General features: G+C 43.7%; 1 protein-coding gene across 3 annotated transcripts in view; it reads right to left on the reverse strand.

The window, feature by feature from the left end:
- The window catches only part of Dapp1 (dual adaptor of phosphotyrosine and 3-phosphoinositides), a 36,795-nt gene extending 23,763 nt beyond the window's left edge, over positions 1 to 13,032 (reverse strand). For all 3 annotated transcript variants that reach the window (XM_013023824.1, XM_013023823.1, XM_013023825.1), the window contains exons 1-3: positions 12,859 to 13,032; positions 7,226 to 7,348; positions 2,499 to 2,632 (exon numbers count right to left, since the gene is read on the reverse strand). In XM_013023824.1, coding sequence (XP_012879278.1) covers positions 2,499 to 2,632; positions 7,226 to 7,348; positions 12,859 to 12,959 — 358 coding nt within the window. In that variant the 5' untranslated portion in view covers positions 12,960 to 13,032. The remainder of the gene's footprint in view (positions 1 to 2,498; positions 2,633 to 7,225; positions 7,349 to 12,858) is intronic.
- Between the last annotated feature and the right edge of the window lie 2,413 nt (positions 13,033 to 15,445).

Here is a 15,445-nt window from a genome sequence, read left to right on the forward strand (position 1 = left end):
AGAAAGAAAGAAAGAAAGAAAGAAAGAAAGAAAGAAAGAAAGAAAGAAAGAAAGAAAGAAAGAAAGAAAGAAAGAAAGAAAAAGAAAGAAAGAAAGAAAGAGGCAGTCTGAGAATGTGTTTTAGTAGTGCTTGCGTAGCATGCATTAAGCCCGGGCTCAATTCCACTAAACAGAAAAGGCCAGAAATGGTGCTGTGGCTCAAGTAGTAGAGCGCTAGCCTTGAGCAAAAGAAGCTCAGGGACTTTAGTGCCCAGGCCCTGAGTTCCCCCAGGACTGGCAAAAAAAAAAAAAAAAGGAAGAAAAAAAGAAAAAAAACAAGCTTTACTTGGAGAGAAAAGAATGACACAATGTTAATTACAATGGTGTTGCAGGCTTCAGAGTTCTACTTATTGTCATCCATTCATCCATCTGTCCATCCACTCAAAGAACCTGCTCTGGGTTCAGGTTCTGGCAGACATAGAGAAGGACAAAACAAAGTAGTCAAAACAAAGCTCCGGGTTCAAAAACCCTCTCTCCACGTCAGTCACCAAGAATTGAATAAAATCAAGTGTCGGGTTGGACACAAGTAGTCAATCTACCCATAAAGATGTCTGAGAAGCTTAAACATTTATCAAGGCCAGAGTAGCAATGGAAATAAACACCTCCCCACACTGGACTAACTGGTACTGGCTAATGATGAAGTAAGTTTTAGGGCTGATTGGGAGACTTTCAGTCAGAATTTTAAAAAGATCACAGCTGAGAATAGTCTACCACAAACCTAGTGATGTCAGTATTAAGAGAATCAACTGTTTTGTGGTTTCTATTGTGTTGTTTTTTAAAATCTGTATTAGATGCTGCATGATTCTGAGGAGGGTCTATTCAGGCCACATAAGCAACAGCAAAGGAAGATGCTATCCTGGCATCTCTTACCTCCCCAGTGATTAGCAGCAAAGCCACTGCCAAGTTTACCAGGAAAACACGTCTGCACAAGTTCATGGTGACAGGCTGTACTTTAAGTCTTAAGTTTCTCTGTGCTACAGGTTCTTGGAATTTCCAAGCCTGTGATGACCTGAGATTTATTTCTCACCGTTTAGGACAAAACAAGTTCTTGTTCTGTACCACAAATATAGAGGTGACCCCATACTGACTTTGTTTAGACAAACAAGATGGACAATTCTAGTACTGGGACAGCGTGTGCTGTCACTGAAATGCCTATGTGGTAAAAGCTTTTCCCCAGCTAGGCCCTTTGAGGAGAAGAACATTAGCAAATAGGGCCTAGTGGAAAGAAGTTAGGTTTGGGGGGACATGGCCATAGAAGACAATATTGAGACCATGAGGTGAGCAGCTTAATCTGCCTCATGCTCCCTGCTGTGATGGACATGGGGCCAAGAAACCCTAGACTGAACTGTAGCCTTAAGCCAAGTAAACCTTTCCTCATAAGTTAGTTAGCCTCTGGTAATTTGTTACAGTGATGGAAAGCTGACAAAGAACATGGATTCTTTATCTTATTATTATTATTATTCAACATGAATTTTCTGGTATGACTCTTACCTTTTCCAGCCATATCTAAATCCAGTTTGAAACTAATAAGAAATCAAGGCAATATAAACATAATTGTATCACTCTAGAGGACACTTTCAAGTCCATATTTTTTAGTCAATATCCAGCCATTTAAGTGTAAACTTAGTTTTTTTTAAAGTTCAAAATTAAGTTCCATAGGTATAGGCCACACATAAGTGTAATTATAAGGAACCAGAAAGTCTTTGCTTGCTCTTATCCTTCTTTTGTTTAATATACATGTAGTATTGAAAGAAATTATGTGTCTTTAATCAATGCACTAAATAATATGTTTTGATTAACTCAAAGTGGACTATTTCCTCCTAATGCTGAGATGCTAATATATAACCCTAGAGCAATGAAACAATAAGAAAATTGTTTGTAAATATACCAAACTGCAAATTATATACACAAAATTCAATAGAAGTGACACACCTAAGAAGTTACTTGAAATCATCCTTGGTTCTCCATCTTGAAACATTATCTCGGAAGTAACTGTTTACAGTATACAATGGTTCAAATATGGTTTCTCACTTCCAAACCTCATGTTGAAGGGTTGGAGGTGTGGTTAGATAGAACACTTGCTTAGCAAGTGTGAGGCCCAGAGTTCAAATCCCAGGGCTGCCCAAAACCTCACCTTGGAAAGTAATCTCCATTATGAGATACTGGGAGGAGAAATCAGGTGGGACCTTTTAGAGATAATTAGGGCTCACCCTCATGAATATATTAATTTTGTGAGCTTAATGGACTAATTGGGATATGGATTATATCAAGAATGAGTTCATTTATAAAAGCTCTTTTGGCTATGTCTCTCACTGTATGGTGCCCTTTGGCAAGACCCAATCCACACGAAGTCACCTACTTCAAAGCAAATGTGGATGCCAGACTCAGACTTTCAAAATAAACCAAACAGGGCCAGACATTCAGTTAATATCAACAGAAAATAGACTAAAACATCTTACCTGTCTCACTTCCAACCAAAGGCTGATTGGCAAAATGCTTGATAAAATCTTTTAAAGATGAATATTCATTAAAGCCAAATTTAAATGAATATCCGGTATATTCAACATGGAAGTGTTTGACTGAGTCTTTGGCTCTAAAAGGGAAAAAAGAAGCATTGAATGTTATTTAATAAATGAATGTTTTCTTTTTGAAGGCAAAATGTAGTCAGAGGCATTAGCATTGCCATTAACCTTTCCTAGGAACTGAGAATATGTAATCATTGGAATCATTGTAGTTTTAAAGAACATCACTAATGGCATAGCATGGGCCTTCCAATTTCTCACTCTCCCGAAAGGCCAGAGGCAACTTTACCTCTTCTCAGACTTGGCGAAATAGTGTTTGAATATGAACCCCCTTGCAGAACATGAGCTATGATGGCAGCATAGAAATGGCACGTACCAACCTCTCCATATTCCTGCTCTTCCCTGACTTGTTTGGGAATAGAATTTTGCTTCTGTCAATTAGTTATGAGAGCCCAGTACTTTTCCTATCTTGTTTGTTTTACTGCCTACTGAATAAAATACCAAATTTCTCATGTTGCCATTTTCCTATTTCATTTTTGTTTTTGTGCTGGTACTGGGACTTGAACTCATGGCCTCGAATTCTGGCTCAAGTCTGGCACTCTACCACTTGAGCCACACTTCCATTTCTGACATTTTATTCGCTAAGTGGAGATACTCTTTTGTCTGCTTGGGCTTCCTTTGAACCAAGATCTTCACATCTTAGCTTCCTGAGTAGATAGGATTATATGTAGGTGCCACTGACACCCTGCTTTCGACTTTATTTATTTATTTATTTATTTTTGTCAGTCGTGGGGCCTGAACTCTGGGCCTGGGCGCTGTCCCTCAGCTCTTCAGCTCAAGGCTAATGCTCTACCACTTGAGCCACAGCACCACTTCCGGCTTTTTTCTTTTACTTATGTGGTGCTGAGGAATTGAACCCAGGGCCTCATGAATGCAAGGCAAGCACTCTACCACTGAGCTACCTTCCCAGCCCTCGACTTTATTTTTGAAATGAGGTAGAATATAAAATTAAATACTGCTCTGTACTTTATTCACCCCCACCCTATCTTCTTAGCCCCATCTCCTACTCTACACAGCCCACATTGCAGTGTTAAATTGCATTAGACCATAAAAACACACCCAGATTCTGATTCAGTAGGTGGAGCAGAGAATTTATATTCTAACATGTCCTTGGTTGATGCTGCTAGTCTAGAGATCATACCTTCAGAATCCTTGCCCTGGACCTACTATTGTCTCCAGTGTTTCTGTCTCTGACCCTTAGCTCCTACTGTTCCTTTCCCTTGCAGTGTCTTCCTCCTTGTCTGTGCTGGGACAAAACCCAGCTACCTACCCACCTTGACTTTAAATATCTCTTCCTCCTTAAGCCGAGTGTTTTTCCTCTTCTGAATAACCCAAACATTTCTTTTATGTTATCTACTATGCTCTGCTTTGTAGTAATTTTGAGGTGTTATTGGCCTTTTGAGATTGTGCTTCCTGAAAACAAAAGTCTTTGCACTTCCTCAATACTTATTTATGTGACTGATGCAGAGTGGATATTTGAAATATTTAGTCTTAAAGGAATGACTGAATAATTGAGCACATACAATCATCCTTCTGAACTGGCCTATGGCTCATGCCATTTCCAGTAGGTTTTTAAATAGAATTCCTAAGTACATACAATGGAATGCAATGATTCATATTTTAATGTTTCATGAAGATGAAATACATATTCCATCTATTCATAAGGAGCTTATTTCCTAAGCATTGAGATAAGACATGTATACATGAAAAGTTAATTAAAATATTCAATCCAATAATTCCCTGTGTTGTGATTTTTGCCAGGTCCATTCAATAAAGCACCTGCAGCCTAACCATATGATAGATATCAACTGTGTGGCTGTCAGTCAAAGAAAGCAAAGGTCTTGCTACCACTCATCTCAAAAGTTTCCATATTTATTACTTAGAAAGTGGATAAACAAAACGTGAATACATGAAAAATATTCATGAGTTGTTTTTTTCTTTTGAACTCCCATTTTCTCCATTACCCACTATTTCCCCTCTCCTTTTCAAGTGGGCCTGTAGATTCGTTGTGGGCAAAAAAAGGGGTGACAAAGCATTCTGGGATGGAGTACATACATCATGTTCCAATTATTCGGTCAAACGCTATGCTAGATAAAGTTAGCAGGGGACTTTGCAGAATACCAATTCCCTAAAGTAATTTATCTTAATATGGGAAGATTACATGTGTACGCTTGCCCTCATCATATGAGCTCATCTCATGAACAGGGAATTGTCCCTGTTCACAGAAGAGGCAATCAAAGAGACATGCTTTGGCTGGAATGGAAGATAGCAAACATCTGTGCCATAGAGGCCATGTGACATGTGGTCTCCATGCGGTGACACTGGTCCCTGGGTGACAGCTGAAAGAGACTAGGGACCTCAATTATTCAGCAACAAGGGAAAAGAGAAAAAGCAAGACATGAAGAAGGGGGTCCTGAGCTCCTATTAGGAGCCACAGCCTCAGCTAACAGCTTCACGCCAGCCTGGTAGGATTCTAATGGAATCTGCACTGGGTCTGGATGTCTGGTCTACAGAAACTGAAATGATCAACTTATGCTCTTTTAAGCTACTGGCTGCTTTTGGTGATGATTTGTTATACAGCATAGGAATCAATAAAGAGGCTCTAAAACACAAAAAAGAAGCTAAGCATGTATGTTTTCTCTTGGCTTTTGAGCTTATTGAAGCTTGTTACCAATCATCTAGAGACCTATGTTCTTAAGCAGTCTTGTTTTCTTTCATTGAGAGAAGAGATTAAAACAAACACACAAACAAAAACCATGGCTGATTTGGATGGACAGAAGGATTAAGGAGAAGCAGAAGGAGGTCCTGCCATTGTGTAGTGACAAGGAGGCGGTAGCCATGTAGAGGAGGAGAGAAATGAAAAAGTTTCTCATGCCAGCTCACCCTGAGGAGCTATACTGAAAAGAAAAACTGGTACATGGAGGTACTACTGGGATAGTCATACACTGGCAGTTGTAGGTCACTGGGGAATGATGGAGGGGAATTAGTTGAGTCTTCATATCCCCAGCCTAATCCTTGGAGAACTACTTGATGACTCAAGTGACTTGCTGCATGTGTACAGAAGACAGAGTAACAGAGGCCAATGAGAACCAGCTACCACCCATGAGGATATAAGCTGGGTTGGCTTCTTGGGTCTGGAATGCTAAATGAGAAGGAGGCTGCTAGAAGAAACTCTGTCTGGAATTGACAGTCATTGCATGGTTGTATGTACCTGGAGTGGAATAGTTCACTTACTTACCGTAGGTAGAATATGAAGCCTTAAAAAAGAAAGACAGTGCCAGGCACTGTCAGGCTCAATCCTGTAATCCGAGCCACTCAGGAGGCTGGAATCTGAGGAGCACAGTTCAAAACAGAAAACCAGAAGTGTAGCTGGGGCTCAAAGTGATAAAGCACTAGCCTTGAGTTTTAAAAAAGTTCAGGGACTGCACCCAGGCTCTGAGTTCAAGCCCCACAACTAACAAAAAAAGAAAGAAAGAAAAAAAGAAAGACTATTTATAGAAAATACAGTACACTCCTATAATCAGACTAATGGGGAAGTGGATCATGGTTTTGGGCCAATCTCAAGATCCTACCTTTGAAACAAACCAAAGGCTGGGCACCAGTGGCTACACACCTATAAGCCTAGCTATTCACCAGTCTGAGATCCCAGCTCAGGCAGGAAAGTCCATGAGACTCTTACCTCCAATTAGCCAGCAGAATGTTGGAAGCAGAGATGTCACTCAAGTGGTAGACCACTAGCCTTAAGCAAAAAAAAGCCCAAGGGCAGTGTCCAGGCCCTGAGTTCAAGCTCCAGGATCAATATGCATAATGTGTGTGTGCACACACACACACACACATCCCAGAAAAGCACAAAAAAATCAAAAAGACAGGGGGCCTGGACCAAGGGGTCAAAGTTTCAGAACTCAGCAAGCAGCCTTGGGGCCAAATCCCAATATCGCTCTCCTGCCAAAAGTTGCATAGCACCCACTTTTTAAAAATGACTATACAAGTTGTCTAATCACAAATCATTCTGGTTTTCCAGAATGTGCAGCAAGGCCCAAAAGGGCACTCACTCCAAAAGGACCAGGACTCAGGGATTCAGATTCTGGTACTATTTCCTTTTCTTTCTTTTTTTGTCAGTCATGGGGCTTGAACTCTGGGCTTGGGTGCTGTCCCCGCACTCTTCAGCTCAAGGCAAGGCAAACACTCTACCCCTTGAGCCACAACACCACTTCTGGTTTTCTAGTGGTTTATTGGAGATAAGAGTCTCACAATGTTCCTACCCGAGCTGGCTTTGAACCGTGATCCTCAGATCTCAGCCTCCTGAGTAGCTAGGACTACAGGTATGAGCCACCCAGCGCCCGGCTTCTGGTACTATTTCTAATGTTGATGTATTAGATGCTAGCTGGCTCATCTTTTGGTTTTCATGCTCATCAGTCAAATAAGAGGTTGAGATGAAAGAACTTTCTAAACCTCTTCCAGTTCCCACATTAAAACAAACAAAAAAAACCTGTTAGTGGATGAAATCCTTTAGCCTGCTAGCCCAACAAGAAAGCCGGGAGTTTTTATCTGGCCACCTGAGGGATGGTAAAGTTAAGTGTGGAACTGACTCTAAAACACCCTACCTGACAGAGAGAGAGTACTGCCCAGTGTGCTCACTGCTGTCTCTCAGAAGGTAGCTTCCATCCTGTCCATTAGAGAGGAGAAGCGCTTCCGCCGCGTGGCGCGTGAGGTTGCCATGATACCACCTGAAATAAACCAGGAACGCACTTTTACAAAGCGCAAAACAAGATGATTCCTCTTGTGGTGGGGTTTCCTTCCAGACACTCCCCAACAACATTTCCCTTCATCAGCGGGCCAAATGCCAAACTTTCAGCCCCCAGGTCAGGACAGGGAGACCACTGGGTGCAGTCCAAGGGGAGAGCAGAGGGTTGGCAAATTGTAGAGGTATGGTTGAACTCCATCAGGAAACGTCACCTCTGCACCTGGTGCTTTGCTTCATTAAGCATTCATGGAGAATCCTAAATAATTCAACATGTGTCTCTAAAACTTGACATGCTCATGTATGATCATTATACATGTATACATGTATAATGATCATACTGGTATCAAAATAAATGATGGCTCTCACATGCTTTTGAAGATAGAGATGTTTTGAAACAACACAGAACATGGGCCGATGCTCTTGGGCAGGGCCATAGGAGGAGAAGCAGGAAGTGGAGAGAGATAGAGCCTCCTTGCTCAGTGGCTACCAGCAAAGTGTGTGTGTGTGTGTGTGTGTGTGTGTGTGTAGGGGGGAGGGGTTAATGTCAAGCAAGTCCCAGCAGGGAGTGGGAACACATATATGGCCTCAGAGTACTACTTGTCTTTCACAGGAGTTACTAGGAGCCAATCAACACAGGCTTTAAAAACTGCATCTGGTTGTGAACATATAAGTATGCGATGAAATCCAGGAGAAGCCGTCGCTTCTCCCAAAGCAGGCTGACTGAATGCTGATGGCCCAGAAGGTCTCCAGGGGCGGGGTAGAAGAGAGGCCACAGGGACTCTGTTTTCTGAACCATCCTGTTTTGCCACTTTTATTCCTTAACTTCTCCTATTGTTTGTCAGTTTGTTTGTTTTCACCCCTCTGTATAAAATGTCTAAGTTGAGCGGACAAAAGTCACATTAGTTCCAAGGCCAGTGACCTCCTTCCTTCCTGGGACATGCCTTGTGTCTGTCTCCACTCCGGGATGTGCACAGTACACCTGCAGGTACATTCTGGTCCTGCAGACATTTCTTCCTTATTTCCATATCCCCACACAACCTTGTATAAAGTACTTCAACCGGTGGATTTATGTATGAATGGAAGAGCTTGGCAGATTTATGAATGAATGGAAGAATGAGGAATGCAGTGTAGCATCTCCACCCAATAGGAAAACAAAACAAAACTTGTGGGACACATTGCCATTTGTAAGCAGAAAGAAGCCACCCACAGGAGGAACAGAACAACACGTCAGAGGAGGAAACTCCCTTGAGCCCAGGTGCACTAGATACTTGCTATCTGCTGGCCATCGAGAGTCGCCGTCCACTCACCACCCACTTCTAGAATCCAAGATTGCAGAAATGCACGTGCACACGTAGGAGAAACAAGCTTTTCTGCTCCATCCAGTGTGACACCTATGTAAGCACTTTATACTTTTTACTGATATTCTATCATTCAGCCTGCTTGATTTTTTTTTCTTGTCCGGAAAAGGGAATTTACATACAGCACTTATTAAACGTCTCATTCAGTAGGATACTGGTGGGGCTCTGTATACACCTGCAGAATACAAAGCCTTGTTATGAGAAACTCGGTTGGTTTAGTAATCGCAGAACTTCCTTTTCTTCCCTCTGTTCACAGAAACGCTAAGAAGTTGTACTCGTTTGGTAGAAAAGAGAGAAGTTTGAAAAGCTAGGAAGTTACCTAAACATGTGGGTTCTGGATAAGAAGGTTTACGGACTTGTAAACCCAGTGTGCCGCTAGAGACCCTTCTTCACACTTCCCATTGGTTTGTGCGTATAAAGGCTGAAGCCAGTTGTCTGTGGGTAGCAAGCACTCACTCACCACCAGAATCAAAGGTTGGCTTCTGAGTTGGGATCTTCACACAGCAGCAGTGTGTTATGTGTAAGCAGTGCACTAACTCCTAAGGCCAGCTCATGGGTGGTCTCATAGCTTTGCTACTAGGAAGTCTGTGATCTGGGCTGCGTCCTTGACAAATGTCGCTGGTTCCATCTATGAAATGATGATCATCCCTCACTGAATGTGAGGTTGGGAGAGGAAATGGCGTATTGTGTGGGATGGCATGGTGTGGTGCATATGGGTGGACAGTAGATAACCAGTCGCAGCAGAAAGGCTACTTGGCTTGGGAAATAAGAATGTGCTTTGCACCCAGGTATTCTGGGTCTTCAAGGAACCTAATTTCTCTGCTCTTGAGTCTCTGATGTAAAGCTGGATCATGGATGCTTTTGGAAGAGCAGAGCTATTTATACAACAGAGCACCTCAGAGAAGGCACTATTCCCTAGGTCAGCAAGCCATCAGCCAAAAGCCAATCTTGCCAGCCACCTGCTCAGTATGACAGAACTAACAGAGGCCTCATTAAAATGGCAGTCCCAGCCATTTTTTAGTTGGACCTTTAAATATGTGTAGAAAAAGTTATCTGGTTGGGTGCTAGTGGCTCACAACTGTATTTACTCAGGAGGCTGAGATCTGAGGATCGTGGTTCAAAGCCAAACCGGGCAGGAAAGTCTGTGAGGCTCTAATCTCCAATAAACCACCAGAAAACTGGAAGTGGCGCAGTGGCTCAAGTGGTAGAGTGCTAGCCTTAAGCTGAAGAGCGCAGGGACAGCGCCCAGGCCCAGAGTTCAAGCCCCATGACTGACAAAAAAAAAAAATCTTCTGACGTTTGATCTAGTTCAACCTTTTTGTACACATGTGAACAGTAAGAGACTAAAAAACACAAAAAACAAAAAACAAAAAAAAGTGATCAATTTCTCACTTGAGGGAATGTCTGAGCAGAAACCTTAAATATTTAATTTTAAAATAGCCAAAATCATTTTTACTATGTCCTTTTTGTGTCTGTACCTACATCATATAGCTATACTGTCCCCACACTGTCTTGGGTATAACAATTCTTTTGGTTATTCCCAAGAATTGTTGGGATTGTTGAGTAATTAACTAGCAGTTCTTATTGCCAGTTTCTTACATGCTGTCTCTAGTACTTATTTATTGTTTTCTTGTCCTTCTCTTCAGTGGCATTTTGTTTGTATTGGGGGCAATAAAAATCATTTTTCATTCTAGTACCGAAAGCTCTATGATGGTAGCTTTTTATGGGTCTGTTGGAGAATTTGCATAGGTGGCCTCTGGACTGAGGCTAGAAAGGCACGGATGAAGGCATTAATCATAAGGAGAGTTGCTGAGGGCTTTTCCTGGCAACTGGATGCTAAAACTCAAGGGATTCTTAGAAAAGAACTCAACAGCAGCCTTTCTTACCTTTTGCCTCCCAAGTTGGCTCCAGGGAAGGAGCTCATGCCTGTTCTAGTATTGCTGGGTCGCAGTTACAGAAGGCTCTGTGTGTCTCCATCCTCATCTTTGCTGACATCTTCACTTATGGCTTCCAGTTGCCATGACAACTACATTCTCTCTTCCTGTTTCCTGCTCCCGGGTCCAGCTCTGCCTTACTAACCTGTCACTGGGAACTCATCAGGAATCTTTACTATGAAAGATCTGCCTCTGAAACACAATTCCTCCACACTGTCCCTATCTATATTGATAGAGGAAACCCTACTGGCCCTCCTCCGTGGCTGGTGCATAGCTTCCAACTCTTGTCCTGCTGGATGCATACTTTGCACAGCCCAGGGGGGGCTGTGAAGTAGCCCATCTCGTGTTGCTTTGGATGCCACGCCTCTCCCTCCCCCCACAGGCTGGCTGGCTCAGGATCTGCTACAAAGAGCATTGGATGAGATAGAACCACCCAAGATGTCTGCCCCGTGCCAAGGGCAGGGGTCATAGGCACTGCAGAGTCCCAGGAGCTGTCGGGAAGCTGGTCTTTTGGTAATACAGCCCAGGGCTAGAGGGTTCCTTCCCTCTCTGGGGGAGAGGGGAGGAACGGGGGGCACAGCATGGCAATGATAAAAATGGTTCCTCTCCTCTGCCACTCTCTTCAACTTCTGCAGCCTGAACAACCCTGGCATCCGTATCTCTGCCTTAAAGAAGCAAAGTCTGTCCACCCAGAGCTTTTCACCCCCCGCCACACCCTCTCTGCTCCCCCTGGCACCCAGTGTGAAGCCAAGCCACCAAGATGGTTTTATTTCTGTTTTGCATTGATGCACTTAGGATGTGAGACATGGCCTTGGACTGATGTTTTTATTGTAAATGAGGCGTGGAAATGAATAGAGTTGTTTCACTTTAGAAGACTACAGGTGTGAGGGATAGATTTGCTGTATGTAGGTCAAGGTATAGGATTTACACATCCCAGAGCCTTGAAGAAGAAAGCAAAGAACCAATACTTTCTCAAATTGAACCACTTCATTATCTGTTGGTATCTATAAAAGAGTGAACATGAGAACTTAGCTATTTAAATAACCCACTGAAGTAATATAGAAGTAAGCCATGAAGACAGAGGGCTTAGTGGTTGACACCTGTAATCTTAGCTACCAAAGCCGAGATTTGAAATCCCATCTCAGATTAGCTTTCATGGATCTGTGACAGATAGGTAAGGCTTTCACAGCTGATAGGTGTTGTTTTCATCTTGTTTGTTGTTTTCTTTTTAACTGGTTTGTTTGCTTTGTTTTGTCTTTTCTTTTGTGGTACTGAGGGTCAAAGCCAGGATGTAGTACTTGCTAGGTAAGTGTTTTACCTTACATCCCAGCACTGTTTGCATCTTTTGTAAGAAGATGGAAGCTGGTCTTATGTCTTGGGGCTGCAAAGACTGACAGTTAAGAATCCAGATCAAAGATCTAGGTTTCACCTAACTGGAAACACTGTTGCTAATCCAGCCTTGTAAGGGGATGTATTCCAGGGTGTAGACTGAAGGGTTGATTTCTCTAGGAAATTCCCTCCCTCTCTTGTGTAATCTTGTTTCTTTTACTAAATATTCTGATGAGCTGTGTAGTTGTGTCACCAGGATTCCTTCTTCCAGGCAAGTTTCTGATGGTGCCACATACCTAAACTTATCTGTTTGAGGCACAAGTTTCATCCTGTTCCTACCCTGTTGGTATTTAAAAGGTTCAACGTTGTCTCTGCAGAGAAGCATGCACTCGGGGACTCATAAACATTGTGCTGCAGAAACTTCCTCATTCTCTCTCTTTTGAAAAAAAAATCCCACTGCAGAGCAGGTTTTGTGTTTATGGCACTAGCAACACCGCCTCCCAGTCCACAGAGCAATGATCAGAACTCTTTCCTTCCCGACCAGATCAACGTCAAAGAAACCAGGCTAAGCCAACTCAAACGTCCCAGCGCTGTCCCCATTCTAGAAGATTATCCAGCAGTAGATTGTGGCCACATTTTCTCCATCTACTGAAAAAGTCATCTGCGCTTTTGACAATGAATGGGTCCCCTCCACCCCCTTCCACCCCCAAGGAAGATACCTCACAGACACAAATGAATCAAGACTAGAAGATCAGGATAGAAAAGAAAAGACCAAGATGGAGAGGGGCTGACCATCATCGCAGATGAAAGTGAACGATCCCAGTGAACAATCCATCCAAGAAGCAGTTTGTAAAGGAGATCAGCTTTCTTACCCCAAGTCCTGGAGCAGCTCAGCGTCCCCATCCGATCTGCTCCACAAATCTGAGGGATCCTGAGCGCTCATCTTTCTTTCTAGAAGTTCTGCTCTGCCCATTCGCACCCTTCAAGTCTGCCAGATGCTGTGCGAAGAGAAGGAGAGATGGACCCCTCCTCACGCTCTCCGGTCGCCACCTGGTTGTGACAGGAGCCCGCTGGGGCTGTGAGTCTCCAGCCAACAAGGAAATGAAACTGATTGCCCCGCCCACGGAGAGCCACCCTGGCCCCCGGCACTGGCAGGAGCCTGCTGTCAGTCAGGAAATATGCAAATGAAGGCAGGCTCCCCGGACACCCGCAGGGCATCACAATCTAGCAGTTTCAGCAAAGGGATCACACAGCACCTGAGAGACCATGGATGGTGCCAACTCTACTTAGAAGGCCAAATCATAGTTTTTCTAGTGTTCCCAACCTGTGGGTTTTAAAGGAGATTCTGAGAGTTTTCATCCCTCAAGAAGCTCCCAGACAGACATCTTCAGAGTTGGTAAAGAAATCAAGAGCCCCACTTGGGCCTGAAGTTTGTTTGAAGCATTGTCTCAGTATTTCTGCATCACCAGCCCAGCTTTCCAACATGCCCTTGGTGCTCAGGTTGGAGACAATGATTTGTCCCACCAGGGAGGAAGAGCTCACCTTGGGGCCAAGTCTATCCAATGAGGCAGTTCACTGCAATTCTGTCCTAATGGCTGTTCAGATCCATGCATGGAGAATAACATCTGCCTGAAGGGCCCAGAGGGAAACTGTAGCGACTCAGTCCTTGGAAAGTGGAGAGAAGTGTGCCAATGGATGAAGACAGAGTTGGCCATTGTTTGCTACCTTTTCCATGGGTACCTGCAGGAAATAGCGTGCGTCTGTCTGCTTGCCTTCTCTTCCCTCCTCCCTCTCTCTTCCTTTCTTCCTCTTTCCCTTCTTCCTTCCCTCCCTTTCTCCTTCTCTCTGTTCCTCCTTCTCTCCCTCCCTCTCTTCCTCCTTCTTCCCCTGGCTCCTTCCCTTCTCCCTTCTTCCTCTCTTCGGATTCCTAGAATGCTCTCTCAGGAAGAGCACTCTCTGTGGTTACCCGAATGGTGAAGCTTGCGCTGGGCCAAGCAATTGGACACCACAAACAGCACAAGATAGTCCTCAGAGACTCAGATTGTTGCTGGAGGTCACTCTGTTCCTACCAGCCTTTTGTTCTTCCCTCTGACCTCTGCTTACTCTAGTGGCCTGTGAGAGATTCCTGAGCTCCTGGAGACAGCTAGGGGTGGGGGAGGAGAATAAACCCTGCTTGCACACCCCTAGCGATGGAAAAAAGCAGTTAAGATTCTTTTGGCTGCAGGGTTTTGCAGAGGCCAGGGAAATGCAAGGGTGCACCCAGCAGCAATAGCGGAACCGTCCTACACCAGATTTCCTGTTTTATTTTATTTTTTCTACAGCCCTTGCTTTAGTGTGCTAGTGTCTATTTGGTTCCCATTTTAGCAGATTCTTACCTTTTCTTCACTGTTTTTTTTAGGGGGGGGTGAGGAGAGAAGTAGCAGAATTTGCTAGAATGACCTTTCCCCCACCCCCTTTATCATCCTCCTGCTCCCTTCCCTGCTCATGTTGCTGGACCACCTGTTGCTTTCTCCTTTGGTGTCATCCTTCCATTTTTGTCACATTTTACCCAGCACCCCTGCCTTCCCTATGGCTGCCTGCCCCGCGCTCTTCACAGTCTGTATGATGGTGGTAGGCATGCTGTAACATTGCTAAATTATCTCACCAACACTGGTGATACTCAGAAAATACTTCATAATCCACTTCATATTAGATCACACGGATGTTACTTTTTTTTTTAATTAAAGAGATATCAGGTTTTGTTTCCAAATGCCTTCCCAAGCTGCATTTTTATAAAGATGTTAAATGGGGTTGGGAGAGAAAGAGGAGGACAATAAGAGGGGTGACTTGGGATCCAGAGGTGCTGGACATGTCATAACTGACATGTTGGATTGAAACCCCTTTGTACTGCTATTTGCAGATACTTCATTTATTTACTTTATTTACTTATTTCCTGTCAGAGCCTAGCCCCAATTGTGCTGGCACAGGAGGCAGGGGTTGGGGGAGGTGGTTAGGCTATGAAGGTGGGTCTTTAGAAATGGGGATCAGTGCCCTTGTAAAAAGGACGTAAGAGAACTCATCCCTCTTCCCACCAGGTGAGTCTATAATGAGGAACCATCAGGCTACAACCTGGAAGACAGCTCTCACCAGCATCAGACCACATTGTCCCCTGACCTTGGACTTGCAGCCTCCAGAATTGTAAAACCTAGTCTAGGAGAGAACAGCTTGAACTGCTGAAGACTCGTGGTTTCCCGAGTGACTTAAAAATCCTGGAAATCCAGGCTCAGCAGACCCAAGCTACGAACTGTCAGACGCTCAGTAAAGGTTAAATGTAATCAAGGAGATATAAAAAGTAAAGTAAGTCAGGCCCAAAGAAACACAGGTCCCATGGTTTCCCTTATTTGCAATATCTAGTATATGTCTGAGTCAAGCAGAAAAGGTCAGATAAGGTGATGTTAGGGAAATGAACCCTAAGATATG

This window comes from Dipodomys ordii, unplaced genomic scaffold (genome assembly GCF_000151885.1).
Source record: "Dipodomys ordii isolate 6190 unplaced genomic scaffold, Dord_2.0 Scaffold70, whole genome shotgun sequence".
NCBI lineage: Eukaryota > Metazoa > Chordata > Mammalia > Rodentia > Heteromyidae > Dipodomys > Dipodomys ordii.